Genomic DNA, 23,333 nt, shown 5'->3' with positions numbered 1-23,333 from the left:
TGTTGGTAGCGCATTTGTCGTTCTTCATGTGCGGCTTGTGATAAGTCTTGCTGTTGCTGTGACCGCTGAGGGTTAAACGGAGGATATTGTACCTTTGAATATGTCTCTTGGATATGTGTATTTGATCATAGTTCTTCTTCATCGCTGATATATTGTAACTCGATAGAATTGCACATCCGTTGTCGTTGTGCCTCATACTCTTCTTCTACTTGCTCCTCAGTCATATCAACGACGTCCATCATATCTGCAAGCTTGTCACGATGACATTGACGATTCTTGTATTGTCGAGAGTAATATACAAGCATAATACTCTTAATCGTCTCAGGATTAAGTTGGCCACGTCGGTGGCCACACACATCCCTTGCAGCACTAAAGACTCGCTCAACTCTAGACTCAGCAGCAGGAATACAAAGTATATCACGAGCCATTGCTGATAGACCAGGAAATTGCTCTTCCTTTTGTTGCCAAAATAGCAATATCTTTGTGTACACATGTGCTATACAAGTTAGAATAAGATTACTAGAAGATTACCAGAAACTTACGAGCATCAAGATAGAGATCAGCCTCATTCACATATTCCTCTCTCTGGCCCCGAGTCCCATTTAATGTCTGACTTTGCTGCAATACTAAGGCTAATGGATCCATATCTGCATCTCGTAATCCTAATTGACTCGCAACTCGCACTGTAGAGTATTGCTCTTTATAAAGAGTCTTAAACTGTTGTTCAAACTCTGTCTTCCAGTTTCGTTGAAAAGTCAAGCTTGCAAACCTTTTTGTTAAAGTGTGAGAGCTTCACACTAGGATTTAAGATACTAGCAAATGCGAAGATAGATCCAGTATTTGTGTATAGCTTGTTATAATACTTCTTGATCTTCTTCTCTGCAGCATCGATTGCTAAAGTCATCTTTGCTACCCATGGATATGCCTTATGCCATCGCCGGTGCCGAGTTCCTTCAAGTGTTGATAAGAGTTTTTGATATACTCTGAGTGTATAGCAGACAGTAGGTCCAGCTGACAATCCAATGTTGTTGTAAAGAAGTTGAATGGTCTGGTAAGATCAATGATGTATTCGATGTGCTTCTATTCTACCTCGCCAAGTCTAAACATATGAGCACCATGATCGCCTCGGGTATATTGATTGATTGTTAACTTGAGTTGCTGTGCTCGCAGAAGCATATGGCATGTCGAATCCCATCAATCGAAGAAGTCTCTGAGATGGTTGACCCCAGTTCATGTTTGCCTTTTGCAAAGTCATAAACCTGTTCCTTCGAGTATGACTTGAATTAACAAAGATAGTGAGCTTCCGGAGCTATGAGATATTAGAAAAAGCTACCAGAAGATTACCAGAACTAACAAGAGAATATATACCTTTCCAAGTGTAAATCCTATACCCTTGTCTTTTTGTAACGTTGCAAGGCCCTCCATCTGGTTCTCTTCTTCCCAGTTCATTAAGATCTCTTGATTTGTTGGCGTAATCCGGATTCGGCCAAGGAGAGCACTAAGGGCAAGTTGAATAACATGAGCTAGGCAGGGTATGTTATGTACCTTTCCTCCAATAAAATGCTCGTTGTCCGCAATACTATCAAGCATTATTTCCACATCTCTCATCATCGAAGTGTTGTTTGACGCATTATCAGTCGTAATGGATATAATTCGTCCTTCTAAATGCTGCCTTGTGATAACTTTTTCAAGTATTCCACATAACTCAGCACCAGTATGCTCTGTATATATAGGTTCAAAGCCAATCAAGACCTCTTGCATTTTCCAATGACGGTCGATAAATGATGCAATAACACCCATAAACGAAATTCGAGTAACACTTGACCAACAGTCGAGCGATAATGCAATCTTTGAACCAGGAACAACATCTTGTAGCATCTCTTCTTCGATTTGTGTGAGCTTTGTTGTTAAGAGGTTTCGAATAGTTGTTGCTGAGGGTAGTGGATAGTGAGGATTCTGTAAGATAGCAAGCCTTTTCCATTCAGTATCCTCGACTGAGCGGAACGAGCTATGAGTCGAGATAACTGTGTATAGAACTTGTTCATAAAATGTCTCTTGTGTGAGAATATGATCCTATTATAGATATTAACCTACATGATTCTGGTAATAATCTGGTAATCCTTACTTGTTGAGGTCGCATTTGATTGATTCGCATTTGATAGAGACTATCCTTACCCATCCGTGACTTTTGCAAATGTCCGATGCAAGATGTGTTGTCATAGACTTTGGGCCAGCAGACTTGATTGCAGGATGCGTAAGGGCCTTCCAACAATAAGTACAAATGACACATGGTTCTCCAGAAAGCCGGTCTGCTCCTTGGTGATAACTTCTCCAGTATTGAGAACTCCGGTTCGTTGAATCCCATGCAATCTTCGTAAGGAGTTTTGTAGTATGATCTGAGTGTTGTTCATACCATCGTGATAGCTTCCACCACTCAATGAATACATCGTGTGTATCCTTAGTCCATTTGATGAATTGGTTTAATTTGCCAATATATTCAAGGCCTGCAGGGACTTGATTTAACGAGGATAGTCGTTGAGAAGATGGAAAAGAGTCTGAGAATACATCTGCAATAGGATTGTCAGAATCAAACAACTCTGAGTATTGAGATGACATTTGGCAAATTGCTCGATTATCAGAAGGTTACCAGAAGTCTGGCTACAATGAAGTACTTAAATTTCTCTATAGCCCCTATTTGCGTTGGAAAACCAGGTACTCCGGCGCTATAACTTTAGCAAACTCAAGTTCTCCTCTACTCTAGCTCCAGGAACAACATATCCTGCGCAGCTGATACCTTAGCCCACTTTTTCTTATCAAACTTCTTAGAGTAGACAAGTAAGAATGCCTCTTTGAAGCTAGAACTATGGGTGGAGACTTGCAACCATCCATTGTCGACAAGATTGTAAGACTTTGGGTACCACTGCGCAGGTCCTGGTAATTGGGCCCACTTTCCAAACTTCCAAGCTGTAAAGTTTGTCCAAACTGCCTGCTCGTACAAACAGAAATATTTATGTGGTGGGATAACCTCATGAAAAGTGCTATAATAAACAATTAGTATTGCCAGAAGATTGCTAGGATGATTAGAGACGTACCCTTCCTCTACATCAATCCACAGCATATACTCAAAGAGACGCTCAGGCTTTTTTCTCAGCTTTCCAGTCTTTCTCGTATATGAGCAGATAAATCTATCCCAGAAATGTTGCCACTTGCGGAAATTGGACTCTTCATGGGCCTATCAACTATGAGTATTACCAGAAGATTACCAGACTATGAGGTAGCATACATCAATGCGCGCTTGAGTTAAGAGAGCCTGGATGCTAGCGATCTCTTCATCGGAAAGCTCATCTGGTAGTACAGCCTCGTGATTTAAAATATCGTCGCGCCGTAACATAAGCTCCAACTCCAAATCGTCTTCAACCTCAGTATCCTCCCATTCGCTGTTATGATCGTCATTGATTGGGATACTTGAGATACCCTCAAATGCAGCAAGCTCAGACAGAAGTTGTGGCGGAGTAGATGGTGGTGCTTGTGGAGAAGAAAAAGAGGCGCTAATATTCTTGACTTTCTGATTCGCAATGCAAGATGCATGGGTACCCTTCTCAGTCCTATTTATAGTTAGATTGAGGCTACCAGAGATTACCAGAAGGAACTTACCAAACACGAATACGCTCAACCTTCAATTCATTCTGTAGACCTGTCTTGTCTTCAGTAGAGGCAGCGATATACTTTGCAGACTTATATAACTTCTTTAAGTAGTAGCTCAGATCAGCATGGTCAGCCTTGAGTGCTAAGTGAACAGCTTTCTCATCTTCAGTAAGGTTGGAGATGCAGTTGCGAGTTTTGATAGTATTCACATTAGTGGAGAGTTCTTCAGGTGCCTTGCGTTTCGCCATACTAAACACATGATTAGCAGAAGATCGCCAGAAGTTCTGGCTATAGAATCAAGATAATAAACTTACTTGAAGTCCTAGTGAAGAGGTGAAGGCGCAAAAGGGAAGAAGAATGTGTAGATCGGAGAGTAACCAAGGAAGGTCGTTCTAAGGTCGTGGTTATTTTAAAGTTGCAAACAAAAATATTCGTGAAGGAATATTCACCTACAAAGAATTACTGTTCCAAAAGCAACACCACAACGCGCACCTTCATATAAAACATATACCTTTCAACCTCTATCTCTTTTCTATACTCTTCTTCTGCAATATTCTTCCTACAAACTCACTGTAAGTACACATATATTTTGATCTACTTCTTTGTCTTGTGTTTACTTCACTAACTCACCTTGATATTAGCAAATGGCTCATACCAAGCAAACTGCTAGATCAACTGGCGGCACAGCACCAAGGATGCCACTTGGATTACGGGTTGGCTCTGGGCTTGGTGGAAAGGGAAAGGAAAAGGCCGTTGGCACAGCAAGAAAAGCTCCAGTTCGCTCATCTCAAGCTAGCAAGAATCATGCTCAGAAGGCCACGCGCCGCGCAAAGTCTGGTAAGAGGATTGCCAGAGGATTACCAGAGGATTACCAGAACTCTCTAATAAACATATAGGCACCAAGGCTCTCCGCGATATCAGAAGACAGTAACTCGATACTAGCTTAATTATCCCAAAGCTCCCATTCCAGCATCTTGTTAGGGAAATTGCAGAAGACTTCAAGTCCAATCTTCGCTTCCAGCAATCTGCTATCCTAGCTCTTCAGGAAGCTGCTGAATGTTTCCTCATTCGAGAATTTGAGAGTATGATGTTTAAACATAGTGACAGGGACATACTAACAGTTATAGTGACAAACCTCATTGCTATTCATGCGAAGAGAGTGACAATTCAGGCAAAGGATATGATATGGGTTTGGCGTTTGCGGGATATGATGTTTAATCATGGAGCTGTGGGCTTAATTGATGGAAATGTGTCTCACCCAGGAATGAAGGTCAGATGAGTTCTGGCAACCTTCTGGTAACCTGGTACCTAAAGGCCAAAGGTTATAGTGTGGAATAGGACACCAACAATATGGGAATGGAGTTATGGAGTTATGGAGTTATGGCGTCTTGATCAATGAAGTCGCGCCCCGTTTTTAACATAAGTAATGGCTAATCAAACACGTGATGTAACTGAGTTGCCAAGACCCATACTAGGTACTCAGCAAGTGAGTAATCCTCATTCAACAATACTCGGGACATGAGTGAGTAACTCAGCTGGGTGAGTAAAAATTCTACTACTCGACTCGTGAGTACCCAGTGCGCAGCCTAGTCACCCCACATAACGTACTCCTGGATTTCGTGTCAATTGTTCAATACGACAATCCAAGTATACTTTGAATTACCCCGCAATTTTATCATGTAGCATCTGACTCCATAGTATAGTGTTTATCCAAAGTTGGCTGGAAGCGAATGTAAGCAACATCAGTATCCATGTTTCCATAAGATGTTGGCTTATCATATCTAGAGGATCCCGGTGATGGAGGAGGTGATGGAGAGGGGGGAGTCGTTGTTGTCAGGTGGTTTGAAACCACTCAGCATCTGTTGAATGTCACAAAGACGTTAGAATCCATCCAGCCAGGTGGCCAGCGATGGCTCGACTACGTGCGTGTGCGCCTTCTCCACGCCTCTGTTCGCAGCAGGATTCTCGGCATGGCCAAGACTAGGCCATCATACTACGATGTTGAAAGCTGTGGCATACCTATCAATAACCAGGAGACAATAGCCACGATTGCAACATATTCATCTCAGGCCCTCTGGCTTGCACTGCCGTCGCAGGGGATCTACTTGAAGCAACAGGAAATCGAAGACTACATCCAGCTATCGCGTCTTGTGGGTTACTTTCTGGGCACTCCAACTAATGTGTTCAAGACAGCAGTGACTTCCAAGGCCTATTTCGATAGTGTCCTGGAGGCAGATGTTAAACCGACTGAGATCAGCAAGGTCCTTGCGAACAACATCATCACTTCTTTGACAGACCAACCTCCGCACTACCCCTCGAAAGATTTTCTTCACGCCCAATCGCGCATGTACAATGGAGAAGAGCTCTGCGATGCCCTGGCCATCCCCAAAGCCTCTTACCTTGGCTATGTAAAGGCATATCTGCAGGTTGTTCTTCTCATGACCGTTGGGTACCTTTTCAGGTCCTTCTTATTCTTGGACAAGTGGAGAATTCGACACAACAGGAAAAGCTTTTGGGAGATGGTTATTACAGGTATTCACAGCCTTGGCCGTGAGACAAATTTCAAAATGCAGTATGTGCCCGATTTTGATGCGATTTCCAAGCTGGAGAAGGTGGGTAGCGGAGCGAGCGTCGTTACAATGGCCAATTATTAATCTTGCAGCAAATGCATACATTGCTCCGACTGCCCCCATTGGAATCACAACTGCTAGCATCGTTATGAAATTCTTTGTCGCGAAGACAGTATTGCTTTGTATTATATAGAATATGGCAATCCTCTAAAGCTATACTAATGTTAATATTAATAGTATAAATATAGGAGAGAGTACTAACAAGCTGAAAGGCTATGCATCATTGTCTCATTGTTTTCTGCATTATCCATCATAAAATACCCAACTTTGTTTGCAATACCAAACTCATCAATTACTTTTACAATAAGCTGTGATTGGTTTGTCCCTGTATGCTAACCTTCTGATTCTTATAGTGCTAGACTGACTGTTAAAGCTGACCATCTTTAGCAAAGTAATGTGCTATTATTCCAAGTAGAGTGAGGGAGTTTGTTGACGTCCATAAATCAACTGTGAAATGAACCTTTGAAATAGCCCCATGAACGGCTTGTTGTACTTGACATTTCTCTACATGAAAGGACTCCATAGTCTAGTTACACACAGTTTCATGATTAGCTAGAAGTGCACTCTTAGCTTCTAGGTTTAGAAACATAAGAAGCTCTTGGAATTCTAGCCTTTCTGACTTTGTAGAGGAAGAGAACAGCATGCAATCCATCGTATAAAGAGCTGTTGAAAAGTTGCAATATTCAAAAGACTTATGAACCTTACGATGCTTCGTGTAAAGCAAGGCCTCTTGACCTCATTCAAAAGCCTCTGCAATTGACATGGTTTGTGCAAGCAACTTAGTCTCTTCCTTTGGATCCGTAATAGAGTGATACTTTAACAAGTGCTTCTTTAGGCCTCTCGTTCCACCTGCCTCATGATACTCCTTCTTGCAAATTCCACAACGCCAAACAATCACTTGTTGACCATTGAAATATACTGTATTTGGATCACCTAGCATATGCAACTAGATAAAGGAAGTGCAAGAGCACTTCTGGTTTGGAGTAATGGAGCCGAGTTGTGATGATGAAGCTTGGTTTAATAACAGTATACTAGGAGATAGTAATTGCTCAGTTGAAGCCTATGACGACATTTTAGTGACTTATCAAATATAACAAAAATGCGCCTGTGAGCATCCAAAAGGCCTAGGGAAAAATTAATTTCAGCGCTAAAAGCTATGGTAATATATCATGTCTCATGGGGAACCTAGACCACCGGTTCCCCTAAACCAGACTGGACCATGGTCTGGTCTAGTCCCAAATTCTCAGACCGTGGTCTCCTACGGTCCCCCGCTACTGCCCCTCACCCTGCTTAATATCTTATAGGATATTAAGCAGGGTGAGGGGCAGTAGCCTCTTGTCATACTGACATTCGTTGCACTCAGTTTGCTATCAAACTCAAGAGCAAACTTAGAAATCTCCTCCTCAAACCTACAAGTCACTATACATATTTTGGCTTGTCACACTAGAGGCCTAGGAACATGAACGATAGCTCCAAAAGCTTCTACAACCGTCTATGATTCATTACACATCATCGCTCCTTAGTTACCCACAAGATTGGTTAAGTTATGACATAATTTGTCTATAGGGGTACTCTGACCTTGGACCTCCTTTTACTTCCTATAGGCTAGGAACCTAGGAGATGGTGCTATGGGATTCTCTTATGTCGACTACAGTTACCAAGCCTGGTTAGTCATGGAAAGTCATGGAAAATGAGAGAACTACACTCCTTTAGCATAAATAGGATTGCGCTTTCCTTAAGAAAGGCAAGCAGACAATACAGTAAATTGACTATCACATACTTCCACGTCTTTTCCAAGCTTCCAAGCATTGATCTTGTTACTCCTTGTTTCTGAAAAGTCAGTGAGGTGCTAACCTCTGACTTATCCCTGAGTTCTCAGACTCAACATTTGTTATAACTTGTCTAAACCACTCCACTATATCATACACCTGATTGCTGCGTTGTGGAATAGTCTAAGCTACGACCCTTTGGCTCTTTTTCCTAAGACAGTGTGTTGTCTTAGTAAAATCATCCCTTCCTTGGGTGGCTAGATTCTCACATCTGGTGCACCCACCATTACAATAGCATCCGTTTAGCCTCCGACTCGCACTCTCATATGCTATTACTGTGAGCTGGGTGCCCTGTGTCCTTACAACTCGAGCCCAAAAAACAGTACTCTACGTGAAGATCTCTGAGTAGTACTCTGAGTAGTACTCGGGCAACACTGTCTAGAAGAGGAATTTATAGCTAAATTAATACTCTAAGTAGCATTTAAATAGATTAATATATATTTGGTTTCATTTTCTACTAATACTAGATAATTACTTAGGCCACGTGATTCTAACATCATGTGATAATTATGAATATCCATGATTATCAAGAACTCATAATTATAATAATGAATAATCATGCTTATGTAATATTTGACTATTTGAATAGTCATGGTTATTATGATTATTTGTGCTAACCCTGTATGTGCTTCACCACGGCCGGTCGGGGGCGTGGCGACGTGATTATGATGCAGGGCGTTGTTGGTGCAGACCGGTGATGTGAGGGGGATGATATACGGTGAGGGAGTCAATCAATGCCATAGCCATCGCGCTCAAGTTACTGCAATCTACTGTCCGTCCGATGAATCCCATCCTCCATCCTCGGGGGGTACCTTTATTGAAACCCATCCTGCCGCCCACATTGAAACACCGATCTCCCCCCCCCATCCCAATCCGTTGCACGACAACGGGTGGGCGAGTCAGGGAGGAATACAGCGCTGCAGAGAGACGGAGGAGCCAACGGCCACGACATACATTGCTGCAGAGAGATGGCCGAGCCAACAGGCACGACATCCTCGCGGAATTCTTTACATGTCGTGTTTAAGGACGTGATTCGGTCGCCGATGCATTGGTAAAGGGGGGGGTCGCGAGTGTGACGGCCAGCCACGAGGAGCATGAGGATGAGGATTTGGCGTGCGTGGTAGAAGAGGTTATGTACGTACTGTAATTCTCGGTGAAAGATTGAGAGTGAGAATTGATAATTTAGATTGATCCAACACATTCGCCGTTTGCGTCAGGGGGAGTCCAACAGTTTTTGTTCATCTGGTAATTTTAGTGAGTCGTGGTGGTGTTGAGACAGGATGGGGACGAGTGAGGACGTGCCGCCGCGTCGAAGTGGGATTGAATGACAACCTCACGTAGTAAAACTCTCTCCTGGTTCTTCTTACTCGTACATATACTCCAGTTTCATCGCGTACCCAAAGGCCACGGATACTGGATTTCCGTGCATATCTATACCATCTATACCTCTTTCGCGCCGTGGTCGCGTTGATTGATTGAATTCGGTCCATCTGGTCCTCTATAACGCGTCGCTCCGTCGGCCGTAGGACCGCCTTGCACCACAGAAACACCGCCTAGCACCAAACGAGCACCTTCCCCACGCACCGAGCCACTCAGCGGCCGTGGAGTCTCCGACTCCTAAATGGCGCTGATGCACAGCCAGGTCTACTGGCTGAGACCACTTTACCTGTGAGTGTGAGGAGAATTACTCCCCTGCGTTCATCGGCCTTCATCGGTGGGTAAGCTGCCGCGAGTTCATTGGTAAGGACGCGTCGAACACGCTCACTCTCCAATCCCTCCAACACGATGAGCGAAAGAGGGCTAATTTCTTCCACCCAGACATCAGCCAGACCAGACACCAAGACGCTGTTTTGACCGTGAGGCAGAACCGACGCGAGACATACCCCCTCTTCTCTTCCTTCCTTGGTACGAAATGTGTGAGGGGCCGCAATAATAGGTGCCAATCCCCCCCCAACTCCTACGACTCTTGCTTCTTCTTTCTCCTCACTTCATCATTACACTCATTCTTCTTGTGTTGTGGTCGTGGATTGATATAACTCGGATTGTTTGTTGACGACAAGAAACAGCAAATAACACACATACAATCTCTTGTCCATCGAACTTGTTCGTCCTCGTCAATCAATCCTTCGTGATGGCTTCTACACTCTACCAACCCGCCGTCGGTGCTGTTCGCCAGCCCTTCGCTCCCCTCAACAGTTCGCGTCTGCAGACTCTCACGAGCCTCAAGAACCGCCAAAATGGTAATTCCCTCCTCCCCACGCCCACTCTGCCTTCACCGCGTCTAACACCCAAAAGCCCTCCCCCAATCCCTCGCCTCGTCCACAAAACGCAAGGCAAACTCCTACGACGATGACATCGACGCCGAGAACATCGACCCCACCCTCTCCACCAAACGCTCCAAAGGCAGCGAGTCCTCGATCTCCAAACCATCCGCCTTCATCCTCACCAAATTCCATCTCGAATACACCCCCGCCTCGCCCACCACACGCACAACCCTGACCCCCAAATCCCCGGCCCGCATCCACACCTCCTCCCCGCACCCCGCCCTCTCGACCCCAGCCGGGCGCTCGCCGACACGGAAACGCATCGGGCTTCTCAACCGCCGCAAGACTGGCTCCGCGGGGTTCACTCGCGTCGACCCGCCTAACTTCTCATCCTCGTCATCCTCGTCCCTCCCATTCTCCCTCGCCACAGCACTCAGCAGCACAACCCCCCTCTCACGCCCTACACTCCCGCCGCTGGCGAGACCATCTTACAAGCCGAGCTGGGAATTCGCGATCCACGAGGACACGCAGGAGGAGACGCTGACGAACCTCATGGAGCACAGCACATACACTCTGGATATCAGCAGTGACGAGGAGAGCGCGAAGCGTCCCCGCGATGAGGGGAGGGGGAAGGAGAACGTTCCCCCCACCGAAGATGAGGGAGTTGCGCCTCGTCCACAGCAGGTGTCCGCTCAGGGTGTTGAGGGGAAGACATGCCTTGGACGTCGTAAGAGAGAGGAGAGCGAGATTGAGGTCGATAGACAGGTGTTGGGGGAGGTCCCGATTGGGGATCTGTATGCGGAGGATGCGGCTGGGGAGGTTATCGTCCAAGCTGATGATCTGGTTGAGTTGGGGCCGTCGCCGTTGAGCGCACCGGAGTTTGAGTTCAGCTCTAGTGCTGTGGTGGAACGGAAGGTTGCAGAGGAGGAGGTGGATGTTGTCGCTGCTGCGGAGGAGCTTATGGCTGAGGTGCTGGCGCCTCAGTCGGCCGCGCTGCTGGAGCCTATTGAGAAGGCTGAGGAGGGGTGGTCGGTGTGGGAGAGTGGGAGTGTTGGGGGTGATGAGTAAAGGTGTCTGTCTGTTGCGGGTTGGGATAATACTGGCCTCCGTCCTTCGGAACTAGGATGGAGGGTGGGTGGTATATATTGTTTGGCGTTTTGTTGTTGGGGTTTGGGTATACCAAGGCGGGCGTTTTATGTTTTTGATTTTGATCTGGCTTTGATCTTGGGGATGCAATGTATGTTGCTGCTGCTTTTTGTTTTTGTGCTCGAAGATATGTTTGCTCTGCTTGACTTGCTGTACTTTGCCGTACTTTGCTGTCCTGGCTTTTTGTCTAATCTTCCTGGCATATAGCTTAAAATTGAAGTTGTTTTGAGGAGTTTGATCCTTGTCGAGTATTGAAATGGACGGACACTTCGCCCTAGAAAAAAGCACATGCACCTCCGTGAACTGCTCACCTGATAGGACAGCAAAACTCGTCGAAAAGCCCATAATAGAGCTGTATATACGTAAATTCTCGTCCGTCGCCTCTAATGCCTGCTCTTTTTAAACGCCATAAACTCCCCTCTCCCCCCACAAGCCCACACCCCCCCTACACCTCCTCCTTCTCCTTCCCCTTCCCAACACTCAACCCCTCAACCGCCTCCTTCAACCCCTCCATCCCCTCCGCCTCCCCCCCCATCTCCTCATCCCCCCCCCCCGCCGCCTCCCCAAGCTCCTCCAACCCCTCTCCCCCCTCCTTCAACATCCAATCCACCGCCTCCTTCCTATCATTCACCTCCGCCTCGTAGATCGCGTCATGCCCGACTCCATTCTGTATATACGGGTCCGCGCCGGCCTCGACGAGTACCTGGACCGCGGCGAGATGGCCGTTTAGTGCGGCCCAGTGGAGGGGGGTGTTGCCGGCGCTGTTGCGGGTGTTGAGGAGGGTGGGGAGGGAGGCAGAGGAGGGGGGGAGGGTGGTGAGGAGGTGTTTGAGTATTTCTGTGGGGGGAGGTGTTAGCTGTGTTCATCTCATCCTTGATCCCTCCATTCATCCACCATCCCCCTTCCAGCCACACCAGAAATCCCGTTGAAGGAGGGGGGAGACCAAGAGTAGGGAGGAAAACTAACCACTATGTCCATTTGCAGCCGCCATATGCAACACTCCATTCCCCGACTCCCCATCCACAGCCACCGCCGCCAGAATCTCCTCAACCGCACACCCCTCGCGCTTACACAGCGCCTCGAGCTGCTCGCGGAAATCCGCCAGCTCGCCCGCGCGCGCAAAATAGATCAGGTCATCGGTATCGTCTTCGGAGAGGGTGGGCGCCATTGCGTATGTATGTTGGGTGGGTGTGTATTTGTTTAAAGAGGGAGGATTGGGGAAAGGGAGGTCGGAAAGTTGCTGGCGGGAGGTTTCGCGGGGTTGCTAGTGGGGTTTTTTTGTGGTGGGTTTGGGGCTGCTTATCGGGATGGATCCAGGGCCGGGATTGTTGGTTTATGATGGGAGGAACGCGGAGACTGCAGTGTAAGTATGTATAGTTTGTTATTTGTTATATTCAATTTATGTAGATTGGTTTGGTGGTATATTACATATGTTCATTTGAAACGCCATATATCCCCGTTGGCCAGTACAAATAACCCGGGCGTCAAACCTACTGGTATAGGTCCTCCATTGGCTCCACTTTTACACTTATTACGTTCAACCACATTAACGAAGCATGTATGAAAGGTCCGGTAGACCGTTAATAATGTCCCTGACGATCTGATCCTGCTCTAATTCCACCCTGGACTTCTGGCCGACAGGTGGTTCAGATGGAATCTGTGGCGAGGTGGCTTTGGCCGACTCCGTACTCTTCAATGCTGGTGTAGCCTTCGGTGCCACAGGAATGGGTTTCGATGCAAATGAAGATGGCTTAGAGGTATGCGACAACGGCTTGGATGCTGGTACACCCGGTGGCGCGGTACTTGGAGACTCAAAGAATGAGAAGTCTGCGTTTGCCCAGGGATCTTCCGAGCCAGACGTTAACTTGGACAAATCCCCAAGACTTGATCTATTCGATGCTTTTGGAACGAAATCGTCCATGTCAAACGGTTTCGCAGGGGTAAACCCGCTGGCTTGGCTCCCGAGTGAGGCATTCCTGAAGTGTTTCCCGACGTGATTGTTGCTCATACCAACATGGCTTAAGTCTGGTGTAGTCTTTGGCGGCGCATTGCCCTGACTTGAGGATGGAAAGCTAGACATGACTGGGAAGTTTGAGGTAGTAGGGGATGCCACCATTTCGCCCCATTCGTCATCATCGTCGTTTGCCTTTGGAATGTTTCCCGCCCGCTGCTCTGGTGGGTGCGGCGCAGCTGCTTTGGGTTTCAATGGCTCTATAGGAACGGGCACTGGGCTGGGCGATTCAAAAGCCTTAGAAATAGGAGGTATAACTGGGTCCTGGCGGAAACTTTTAGGGTGAGAATCGCTGGATGCCGAGGTAATGGCCGTAGCTGGGTCTGGAGATTCAGGTTGCGCAGTGCTCCAACTGAAACGCGGGCTCGGTTCCACTGGTGAGCTTACGATGCTCTTGATAGAGCCCATGGAACTCTTCTGCCGATTGTGGACAGGCATAACATCGGGTGCAGTCTGTCGGGGAGGTGAAGTATGCAAGGCTGGTTGCCTTGCCTTGGTCGATTGCGACGCTTTGCGCGGTATATGCAGGGCTTCGGTATTTGGAGCTTGCCCGGGTTTACCCCAGCTGAACATATCCTCGACCCTCCCTCCACCAAGGGCCATGCCAGCACCTAGGCGACCCTCCTCCATCCATTTGTGTACAATATCAAGTGTCTTTTCTCGAACCTTGGAATCTTGCCAACCCATTCTAACATAGGCATCATCGTCCCCAGAGTTGTGTTTTCGCATTGTCCCATATCGAGAGATTCGATACCACACCTTTCGCTGCTCGACGGTTAAAACTGAGTCGGTTATCGGGATGTCAATATTTGACGGCCCATAATTGGTAGACTCTGGTAATGACTCTTTATACGAATAGAGCTGATCCACGATAGACTTGTCGATGTCAAATTTTATCGACCCGCGTTCGAAAGTCCTTCGCTCTTCTGGCCGTGAAATAATAGGCTTTTCTGGAGTTTTCGACGACTGCACTGAAGTCGGAGCATCTGTCGACACTTCCGGCTCGTCAGAACCTGCACTAGCACTGACAAAGGAGACGCCATCTTCAAAATCGCCAAAATCGTCCTCCGTTTCTGCGGGACAAGGCTCTTCGAGCGTCGGCTCTGATGAAGCTAAAGGCAAATCTTCATTGCTGCGACCATCGGGGGTGCTTGGAGATTCCACAGCTAAGCCATCAAATAGCTGAACTAACTCCTTGACCTTTGAAGTGTCCTTAGTTTCAACTGGTATGGGCCGTGATTCTCCATCAGGTGAGGTATGTAGAGAATCATTGGTCGTTTCATGGCGGTGGCTATGTTCCGAGAGTGATAAGGACGGCCGAGAAGACTGGGGCGCATCCTTATCTGGGGTCTCTGAGGAAAGAGGCTGAGAGACGTTATCCCCTGCATCGGACTCTTCATGGCCGGGTGATTCTATAACGGGGGCTTTCTTGCTACTATCTTGAGATGGAGATGTTTCGGGTTGTGGAGACTCCACGACGGACGAGTCAAGCTGGCGTTCTTCTTGTGGAGAAACGTCACCTCCAATCTCACTAGGCTCCCCGTGGGGGTGGTATGAGCCCGCATCGAGGGTTTTGGCTGGTTCTAAAGCTTGTTGTGTCAAATTCGGCGATAACTCGCCTTCTGTTTGAACATCTGGTTGTGCCCAGGGGTCGTCAAAACTCTGTTCCCCTCTTTTTCCTTGTAGATTTTGTTTGAGCGATTCTTCTGCCTCGTGCGAGTGCAGGACCCAGGGCGATTCGACCGTCGTCGCAGCCGCCTTATCCTCTCCAAGAGGCTCGTGTCCGTTGCTCTGATGGTAGCTCCAGCCCTCACCCCCACCCTGTATTATCGACGTACGCTGCGACTGGACTACATTATCAAGATTCGCCGACCACTGTTCATCATCCTCATCATCATCCCAAGGCGATCTTGGCCCCGAGTCGAACGGGAGCTCCTTTTCCGTAGCTATCACAATCGGCATCGGCCTCGCCTCATCTAATTTTGTAGCTGTCCCTGGCGCCTCATCTGCCCATGGCGAGCCCCAGGGGTCATCCATTGCGGCTCGAAGGTAAGCGCGACTTTCATCGTGTCCCGAGCTTGCGAATTGTTGCTCGGATGGCAAAACCACAGCGCCTGGCAGTTACCTGGATTCGAAATTTGGGGCCGGCGTGAGATGCGCGTCTACCTACGTCGATGATGCAGGGGTGCTGCTTCGGAACATCCGGAAGCCGCAAAAACGTGGTGCCGATCGGGTGGGGCCACGGGCGTTGCTTGCTAATCTGTAGCAAGGTATCGATAACATAAACCCCAGGGTCTCTGAATTTATTTCTATGGATCACAATGATATGACTAGACATCAAAGTATATAACAGAGGATTTCTGGCGAGACAGCGGTATAATACACAATGTCTCTAGACAAGATAAAAAATATTGTCCTTGTAAGTTACATTCATCACCACCAGGAACCCCACTAATCTGTTGTGTTACAGGTCCTCTCAGGCAAAGGAGGGGTCGGCAAATCCTCGATCACAACCCAACTTGCGCTCTCCCTCTCCCTCGCCGGATACTCTGTCGGAGTCTTAGACATCGATCTCACCGGCCCATCTATACCCCGCCTCTTCGGCATCGAGTCCGCGAAAGTCACACAAGCCCCAGGCGGATGGGTACCAGTCCCAGTCCACGCCGCGGACCCTGAAGCCGGCATCGGGGAGCTGCGATGTATGAGCTTGGGCTTCCTACTCAGAGAAAGAGGTGATGCGGTGGTATGGAGAGGGCCGAAGAAGACGGCTATGGTGCGTCAGTTCTTGAGCGATGTGCTTTGGGGCGAGGTTGACTACCTCTTGATTGACACGCCACCGGGCACTTCAGATGAGCACATAAGCTTGGCGGAAACACTGCTGAAGAATGCAGCGCCTGGACAAGTCAAGGGGGCTGTTGTTGTCACGACCCCACAAGCTGTGGCTACAGCGGATGTGAAGAAGGAGCTGAACTTCTGCGTCAAGACGGCTATCAACGTGATTGGCGTGGTGGAGAATATGAGCGGATTTGTGTGTCCCAGTTGCTCGGAATGCACAAATGTGTTCAGCTCTGGGGGCGGCGCGGTGATGGCGGAGGAGTTTGGAGTTAAATTCCTCGGAAGCGTTCCGATAGACCCCCAGTTTGTCATGCTGGTGGAGGCGGGCAGGACACCTTCGTACCCAGCGGGCACGTCGATTAATGGCCAGGCAATGGAGAGCGCAGATGGGCAACCAACAAATGGTGGGACTGAAGAGTCTGGGCAGCTGGTTGCGAAGTACCCCAAATGCTCGCTATCCCCAATCTTTAAGGATATTACAGCACAGGTTATCGGGGCTTGTGAAGCGCGCTGATGGCCGTACGAGATTTGAAGTTATTGCATATAGTTATAAAAGGGGCATAGCGAAGGCGTTTATGGTATAAAAATGACGCTCTTCTAGCGCAAATATAGAGCAAAAAGTTAAATATAGTGTCCCGTTTGATGATTCTCCCCATTATCCAGAGTCAAACTAAATCTTTTGAACATTCAATATCTATATTCTAATTTACAATACTCGAACATCCAGACGCCAATAAATGCTCATAAAATGTATAATACACAACCGCTTCGCCTACAACAGACTCAAGGGCTTCAGGACCTTCTCTCTCGCGACCTGGCCGGCGAATTCGCCGCCCTTCTGTAACGCCAGTGCTCCGATTATAGCGTACACGGAAGTCGTCAGGACGACATCGACACCGGATGCTCCTAGTCTCAGCGGCTATTAAGAGTTAGATTTGACTTGTTTGAGGCCATAGGGGGGTATCATGAGGGACATACGTTTCTCGGCTTCCACCTTGTGACCTGGTCGATGCCATATGAGCGCGCGAGTTGTCCTACTCTCTGCTTGGACAGCACGTCCCCAAGGTCGACTGCCTGGACCTTGGCAAGGCCATCGAGGGATGGGTGGTTGAAGGGTTCGCGGTTATAAGTATCTGTCGATGGAGGAGGCGGTGCCTGGGACGTAAGCAGCACCGTCGTGCCCTGAAGCACAAGAATCCTCTTCCCTGTAATCATTGTCAGCCCCATTCCCCCATACGCAGACCGCCACCGGTCCCATGCAAGACATCACATACCCAAAAAAGCCAGCTTATCGTTAAACCCTCTCCTCCCCTGATCAAAGCTCTTATGCGTAACCGCAAGCCACTTCACCTCATCCGTGAGCGCATTCTCCCCACCCACACCCAAAAACTTGGTATACATAGCATCCAACAGCGCCGGATCCTCATTAACCGAAAACGCCATCTGCGGGTTCTTAACACGCGGCTGGAACGGCGCCTTCATCTTCTCCGGCGTAAACGACCATCGCGGCCTCTCGCTCAGCTCCTCCGCGCGCGCGGCGCTCGTGGAGAACAGCTTCTGTGCTTGTGCGGGGGCGACCCGGGACGCGAGGGAGGAGAGGGGCGTGCAAGCGCTGCAGAGGGAAGGGCGTTGGGCAATCGCCTGGAGGGAGCGGAGGGGCGCTTTGGTGGCCATTGTTGTGGTGGAAGGGGCGCACTCTTTTGTTGGTTTGGGGCGGTCGTTCCTGGTTGGTGAGGGTGTTGAATTGGTGGTTTGTCGAAATTCTGGAGTTTGAATTAGCGCTAGGCGATTTTGGGACCTGGCGACCGGGGCGCGTCATTTGGGGCAACCTTATCTGGGCGAGGAGCTCCAGCTGCTGCGCCCGCAGAACACAAGCATTTCTTAGGAGTATGAGGTTATTTTTGGTTTATTGCTATACTTATGGCGGCGCTTAATGGCTTACTTGCTGGAGGGAAGAATGGGAGGAAGTCGCTGGAACAATTGCTGAGTGAAACTCTGCCAAAGGACACAAGCTTCAAGGTATACCATCTATCCACGCCACCAACGTCCACTTCAGCGATCTACTGTGCTCCCCAAGGAAAGCGACCCAACAGGACATACTGCGAGAGTCATTTCCTGTCGGTGTCGATAAATTCAAATGGCAAGGCCACCTCAGGTTCACCCGGCGAAGTGCTCGTCTACGCTATCGAGATCCTCATTTATTCGACCGCGCACTCCACCACGCTATTCGTATCGAAAGCCGATTCCAGCGGATACCTACACCTTCTGAACCTGCCCAAAGGCAGTCCGTCACCGCTCAAGGAGATCAGCTCGGCGTTTTTGTCATACCTAGTGGAGCGACGCAGGAGGCCTGGCATCCAAACTATCGTTTCGCTGTTCGCCCGGGCGCAGGATCAATATCTATTTGCGAGGAGCATTGATAATAAAGGGAAGCATGTCTTGGATGACAGAGGCTTGGTGAAGTGGTGGTGCCGGGTGCTGAACCCGTTACTGGCCAACGAGAAAGACGGAGGGTGGCATAACATTCATGGATACTTGACGGTGCCGGGATTGGATACATATGAGACGAGGGCATTCCTACCACCAAAGCCCGGAGAAATGAAGACTTGGACGGTTGGCCACCCGCTACGAGAGATTGCGCTGTTCCCGGGTGCGCCTCCTCGGTGCCTGATTCCCCACTTCCCAGACGATCCGAAGTCGAGATTTCTTGATGAGTTGGATGATGAGCTTTCTGGATCTCAGGGGAAGGATAATGGGCAGTGGAAGAGTGTGAAGGACTTGGATATGTTTTGGGAAATGATGGCTTTCCGACAGGAATGCAGTGCCGGCCGTCTTGTGGGGTTCATATGGGTTGTCTTTGCGCCCACTCCTCCATCGGAAGCAGAAGATACGGCTAGCAGTCAGGCATTGACGGGTCAGGCGAGCTTTGCAAGCAGTTTCACGGAGCTAGATGATAGTCCTGTCAAACCACAACGACCCTCTAGGCAGCTGAATCAGACTGACGAAACTCTCAAAGACGAAACTAGGTCTCCATCCCGTACAAGACGCCGAAAGGCGAAGAAGGCGCCCACTCTGTCTGGGCGTATTGTTCCCCGGAAACCGCGAGTCAAGGAAAATAACAGTGGCCATCGGCCTTCAAAGCCCGAGAGAACGCTATACTACATATGGCCAGCCGACAGCAGAGGGCAAGTTGTGCTCGAGGAGAAGGACTACCATCGCTTCCACGAACTCCTCTTATCTCTCGACTTCGCGAATCTCGGCCTGGCATGCGAAGCCACGAAACGATGGACCGGCGAGGTCCTGGGAGGCTCTCCGGTTGAGACGCTTGGATGGGGGACTACAGTTGTCGGTACGCGAGCTTTTGAGGCGAGAAACTTGCCGGGTCGCGATACGGTCACGACGCTGAATGTTGGGCTTGTGAGGAAGAAGAGGCGAGCTGGCGATGATGGAGGAGTCTCTGCCGAGGCACACGCCCGAGGAGCGTGTGCAGGCCCCTGAGGTCAATGTTCTGGGTGCTGGGATGGTTCGGCAAAGCCGTGAAGGGTGGCACCAGGGCGGCTGGCGTGGGTTTTATGACGGAGCATTTACTGGTGTTTTGAAAGGCGCGCGGGGTGTTAACGTTTGCAATAGTACTTGTGCCACTCAAAAGTCCGAAGGGGGACTGTGGATGGCAGTAGTGGTTACAGCAAACTATAATTGAAATGAACATTCGCAGTTACTGACGAGTATAATTGCCATATTAGTGCCTTCGGTCGTTAATAGGGCAAGGTTATAGTACAGGGCATCCCCATTGTAGCATCTGTCACTTCAGGCAGTAAACACCTTATTTCTGGGCCACATCGAAGGCTTATATAAAAATGAGATGACGCCGGAAATGACGCTGTAAATACCACTAAATACCACTACAGTAAATCCCATAAAATACCGCTAAAAGTCACTTAATGCCAGTCAAAGGTCCCCTTAATCTCGGATACGTCAGGAACATCAACGCCCCCATTCTCTCCCTCGCACCTCCCCCCTCAAAATAAATCCTGGGGGTCCGAGTTTGGCGTCATCCCAACATACCATACTCCCAGCATACTCGATACCGCCCAGATACTGCCCAGCACCCCTCTCCTCGGACCCGTTTCGAACCTCATGCTTTCTTAATATACCCTCGTTTTTTCACACCGTTTCTCAATAATCTATCTCGATTGACCGAATTTACACCCCGATCAATTACCACACCCTCTATCCGCCATGTTACCCAATCTACGTGGCCTCGTAGGCCTCTCCCTCGTCGCTCTCCTCGGCTTCGCGACAGCCCAAACCACAACAACCTGCGATCCTACGAAGGGGGATTGTCCCGAAGAGCCTGCGCTGGCTATGAGATACAACTTCGACTTCACCCAGGAATCCAACGGCTCTACCTGGAATGTGGAGGCAGGCAACGCCGACTATCAGAAAGACGGCGTTCTTCTCCCAATCAATGCAAGGAAGCAGGCGCCGACGCTTGTATCGCAGTTCACCATCATGTTTGGCAGAGTCGAAGTCCACATGAAGGCTGCCCGTGGGAAGGGAATCGTCTCGGGAATCGTCTTGCTTTCCAAGGATCGCGATGAGATTGACTGGGAATTAATCGGTGGCAACGAAACCCACGTCCAATCGAACTACTTCGGTAAGGGAAACGAGACATTATTCGACAGGGCCTTCTGGCACCCTCTCAACAAGCCCATGGACGAGTTCCACAACTACACGCTTCTATGGACCGCGAAACAATTGGACTTCTTCGTCGACACTGAGAAAGTCCGCACTCTTATGTACAAAGATGCCCTCGATGGCAAGAACTACCCCCAGACACCTATGACCGTCAAACTGGGCGTCTGGGCAGGCGGCGACCCTGGCAACACGAAGGGCGTCATCGAGTGGGCAGGCGGCGAGACCAATTTCGACCAGGTGCCCTTCCACATGTACGTGAAGAGCGCCGACATTGAAGATTTCGGCACCGGCGCCAAAGCATACAAGTACGGCGACCTCACCGGAAGCTGGGAGAGCATCCAATCCATCCCGTAAGTCCATTTCCCACCCTTTATAACCCACCAAAGCAACCCCTAACCCCACCCAGCGGCAACTCCACGCAGCGCCTCCTCCTCCTCGACATCAAGCCCCCCCCAAAGCCCACCATAAGCGACAAATTCAACGCCCTCCCCTCCTCCTCCAAAGTTGCCATCTACGCCTCCGCCGGCGGCGCCTCCTTCCTCCTCGCCGGCGCCTGTCTCATCTCGTGCTGCCGCAAGCGCCGCCAGGGCAGCCGCGAAGCCAAAGCCTTCCGCGCCAAACAAGAAGCCATGGACCGCGAAGACGAGGCCTACCAGATCGAACTCAAGGCCGCAGGTATCAGCCCCGACGCGCTTGGTCCCAGTGGTATGACGGCCCAGGAATTCGCTAGTGGTGGCGTCGTAAAGTCGCCCGGCATCGATCGCTCGATGGACCCGCCTATTCCTACCGTCCCAGCTGTGTATCAAGGTGCAGGCGCGTCTATTAAATCACCCACTGGCTCTCTCCGCCCCGGCGCTGCGCCCTACGGCGATGCAGCTGGATTGCGCAGTCCCGCGCTCGCGTCCCCCGGCTACGCAGGCGGTGGGCAGTTCGACAACCCCCGCTCGCCTGGGCCGGGGGGGTACTCGGTGAACTCGCGGAATGGGAGCGGGGGCGGGTATGTGCCGGCGGCGGCGCCAAATAACTCGACGGAGTATTTTGCGCCGCAGCCGAGGAGCAATACGCAGGGCTCGTGGAATAGTGCGGCGGCGGAGAACATGGGGAGGTCGGGGATCTCGAATTCGCAGAGGCCGAGGGGGAATGGGGGGTATGGTGGGGGTGCGTTTTAGGGGCCCTAAAGCGTGTTGGCCGCAGAGCTGGCGGTTACGAAGATTTGGGAGTGTAGGGGATTAATGACTGGCGTTGGGATGTGATCTTTTTTGTAGGACTGAGGGGTTAGTGGTCGTGCGGTTTTAGTACTCCAGGGCCGGGTGATAGATACCAGACGTGTAGACGTTCGTTCTCGAGTGCCTCGATTAGGCGATGATGGATATTTTCTCATCCATATTTGAAAATGGAGACTTTTATCTCAGTGGTAGTAACTTCCTTCTAAACCGTGATACTTCCTGTGGTGGTTGTGATAACTGGGAAGCTCCAACCACCGACATCACACCCAGAAGATGTCGTAACCCCCAGTCTTGGCCATATTCAAAGCTTTCTCACAAGCAAACAATCATTTACTCTCCATTTAACACCCCCCTCATTTCTGGCAACCCCATATTACCCCGCCCACTACAACCATGATCTAACACCCAACGCGGCTACCCGCCCCAACCGCGCCACAGGCCCAACCGCCGACCGCGATGGGAACGGCACCAACAACACCAGAATCGGGAGGGTAGCGCCAACGAGGGGTAGGCAGCGCCAACACGAGGCAGACTGGGTGGTTGACGTAGGCAGACAGGCAGGTAGGTAGAAACGTGGGACGGGTGTGTTCGGTGGTAGTGCGGGTTGGGCGCCTACAACATGGGAAATTTGGTATAGATTATAACCTTTTATGGGCCCACGGGTCGGTTTAGGTCCATCACTCCAGACTGGACCGTGGTATAAATATACTTATCATGTGACCTTCTCAATATAAACGTACCTGTTATAAAAATGTGATAGCATAGTAAAGCAACCAAGTAGATTTAGAAAATAGATAGCCTCTATCTCTCTACCTTCTCATTTTCCCGTCTTCGTCTTGTGGGTTGCTGTGTTGTTACTGGTGTGGTCTCTAGCACATGTCTGAGTATATCAGAATCACGAAGATTACGAGTATATTTGTACTCGAGCATAAATGTACTCAAGCACATGTCTACTCATACCGAACTCTGCAATGGAACATGGAGCAGTTTCGGTAACGTAGTTCACAAGCGAGTCGCCTACACAAGCTCACCGCCGCCGATTATTCCTT

General features: G+C 49.4%; 9 protein-coding genes across 9 annotated transcripts; 5 read left to right on the top strand and 4 right to left on the bottom strand.

Annotated features, from left to right (window-relative positions):
• Positions 1 to 2,652: 2,652 nt before the first annotated feature.
• Positions 2,653 to 5,021, bottom strand: VC83_01715 (uncharacterized protein). Its single transcript, XM_024465389.1, has 8 exons — positions 4,765 to 5,021; positions 4,263 to 4,266; positions 4,099 to 4,204; positions 3,960 to 4,037; positions 3,655 to 3,894; positions 3,284 to 3,605; positions 3,093 to 3,232; positions 2,653 to 3,038 (listed from the first exon to the last, which is right to left on the bottom strand). Exons 5-8 carry the CDS (start codon positions 3,891 to 3,893, stop codon positions 2,753 to 2,755), a joined length of 987 nt encoding a protein of 328 aa, XP_024326998.1. The 5' UTR covers position 3,894; positions 3,960 to 4,037; positions 4,099 to 4,204; positions 4,263 to 4,266; positions 4,765 to 5,021; the 3' UTR covers positions 2,653 to 2,752.
• VC83_01714 (uncharacterized protein) lies at positions 4,290 to 6,299 on the top strand (the record flags this gene model as incomplete). The annotated part of the gene is made up of 5 exons (XM_024465388.1): positions 4,290 to 4,482; positions 4,542 to 4,572; positions 4,627 to 4,727; positions 4,773 to 4,841; positions 5,431 to 6,299. 5 exons carry the CDS (start codon positions 4,290 to 4,292, stop codon positions 6,297 to 6,299), a joined length of 1,263 nt encoding a protein of 420 aa, XP_024326997.1.
• A 3,936-nt stretch (positions 6,300 to 10,235) lies between these two features.
• Positions 10,236 to 11,436, top strand: VC83_01713 (uncharacterized protein; the record flags this gene model as incomplete). The annotated part of the gene is made up of 2 exons (XM_024465387.1): positions 10,236 to 10,344; positions 10,400 to 11,436. The coding sequence occupies 2 exons, from the start codon at positions 10,236 to 10,238 to the stop codon at positions 11,434 to 11,436; spliced, it is 1,146 nt and encodes a 381-aa protein (XP_024327000.1).
• Positions 11,437 to 11,959: 523 nt separating this feature from the next.
• Positions 11,960 to 12,889, bottom strand: VC83_01712 (uncharacterized protein; the record flags this gene model as incomplete). Its single annotated transcript, XM_024465386.1, has 2 exons — positions 12,481 to 12,889; positions 11,960 to 12,351 (listed from the first exon to the last, which is right to left on the bottom strand). Exons 1-2 carry the CDS (start codon positions 12,680 to 12,682, stop codon positions 11,960 to 11,962), a joined length of 594 nt encoding a protein of 197 aa, XP_024326999.1. The 5' UTR covers positions 12,683 to 12,889.
• On the bottom strand, positions 12,890 to 15,680 carry VC83_01711 (uncharacterized protein). The gene has a single exon (XM_024465385.1). It carries the CDS (start codon positions 15,560 to 15,562, stop codon positions 13,061 to 13,063), a length of 2,502 nt encoding a protein of 833 aa, XP_024327002.1. The 5' UTR covers positions 15,563 to 15,680; the 3' UTR covers positions 12,890 to 13,060.
• A 137-nt stretch (positions 15,681 to 15,817) lies between these two features.
• On the top strand, positions 15,818 to 16,977 carry CFD1 (cytosolic Fe-S cluster assembly factor cfd1). The gene is made up of 2 exons (XM_024465384.1): positions 15,818 to 15,944; positions 15,996 to 16,977. Exons 1-2 carry the CDS (start codon positions 15,912 to 15,914, stop codon positions 16,872 to 16,874), a joined length of 912 nt encoding a protein of 303 aa, XP_024327001.1. The 5' UTR covers positions 15,818 to 15,911; the 3' UTR covers positions 16,875 to 16,977.
• On the bottom strand, positions 16,978 to 18,087 carry VC83_01709 (uncharacterized protein). The gene is made up of 3 exons (XM_024465383.1): positions 17,635 to 18,087; positions 17,339 to 17,565; positions 16,978 to 17,279 (listed from the first exon to the last, which is right to left on the bottom strand). Exons 1-3 carry the CDS (start codon positions 18,032 to 18,034, stop codon positions 17,133 to 17,135), a joined length of 774 nt encoding a protein of 257 aa, XP_024327233.1. The 5' UTR covers positions 18,035 to 18,087; the 3' UTR covers positions 16,978 to 17,132.
• A 193-nt stretch (positions 18,088 to 18,280) lies between these two features.
• On the top strand, positions 18,281 to 19,858 carry VC83_01708 (uncharacterized protein; the record flags this gene model as incomplete). Its single annotated transcript, XM_024465382.1, has 1 exon — positions 18,281 to 19,858. One exon carries the CDS (start codon positions 18,281 to 18,283, stop codon positions 19,856 to 19,858), a length of 1,578 nt encoding a protein of 525 aa, XP_024327234.1.
• A 404-nt stretch (positions 19,859 to 20,262) lies between these two features.
• Positions 20,263 to 22,882, top strand: VC83_01707 (uncharacterized protein). The gene is made up of 2 exons (XM_024465381.1): positions 20,263 to 21,408; positions 21,465 to 22,882. The coding sequence occupies exons 1-2, from the start codon at positions 20,600 to 20,602 to the stop codon at positions 22,225 to 22,227; spliced, it is 1,572 nt and encodes a 523-aa protein (XP_024327227.1). The 5' UTR covers positions 20,263 to 20,599; the 3' UTR covers positions 22,228 to 22,882.
• The last annotated feature ends 451 nt before the right edge of the window (positions 22,883 to 23,333 follow it).

Source organism: Pseudogymnoascus destructans (genome assembly GCF_001641265.1).
Source record: "Pseudogymnoascus destructans isolate 20631-21 unplaced genomic scaffold scaffold_3, whole genome shotgun sequence".
NCBI lineage: Eukaryota > Fungi > Ascomycota > Leotiomycetes > Thelebolales > Thelebolaceae > Pseudogymnoascus > Pseudogymnoascus destructans.
This window is presented reverse-complemented; position numbering and strand designations above follow the sequence as displayed.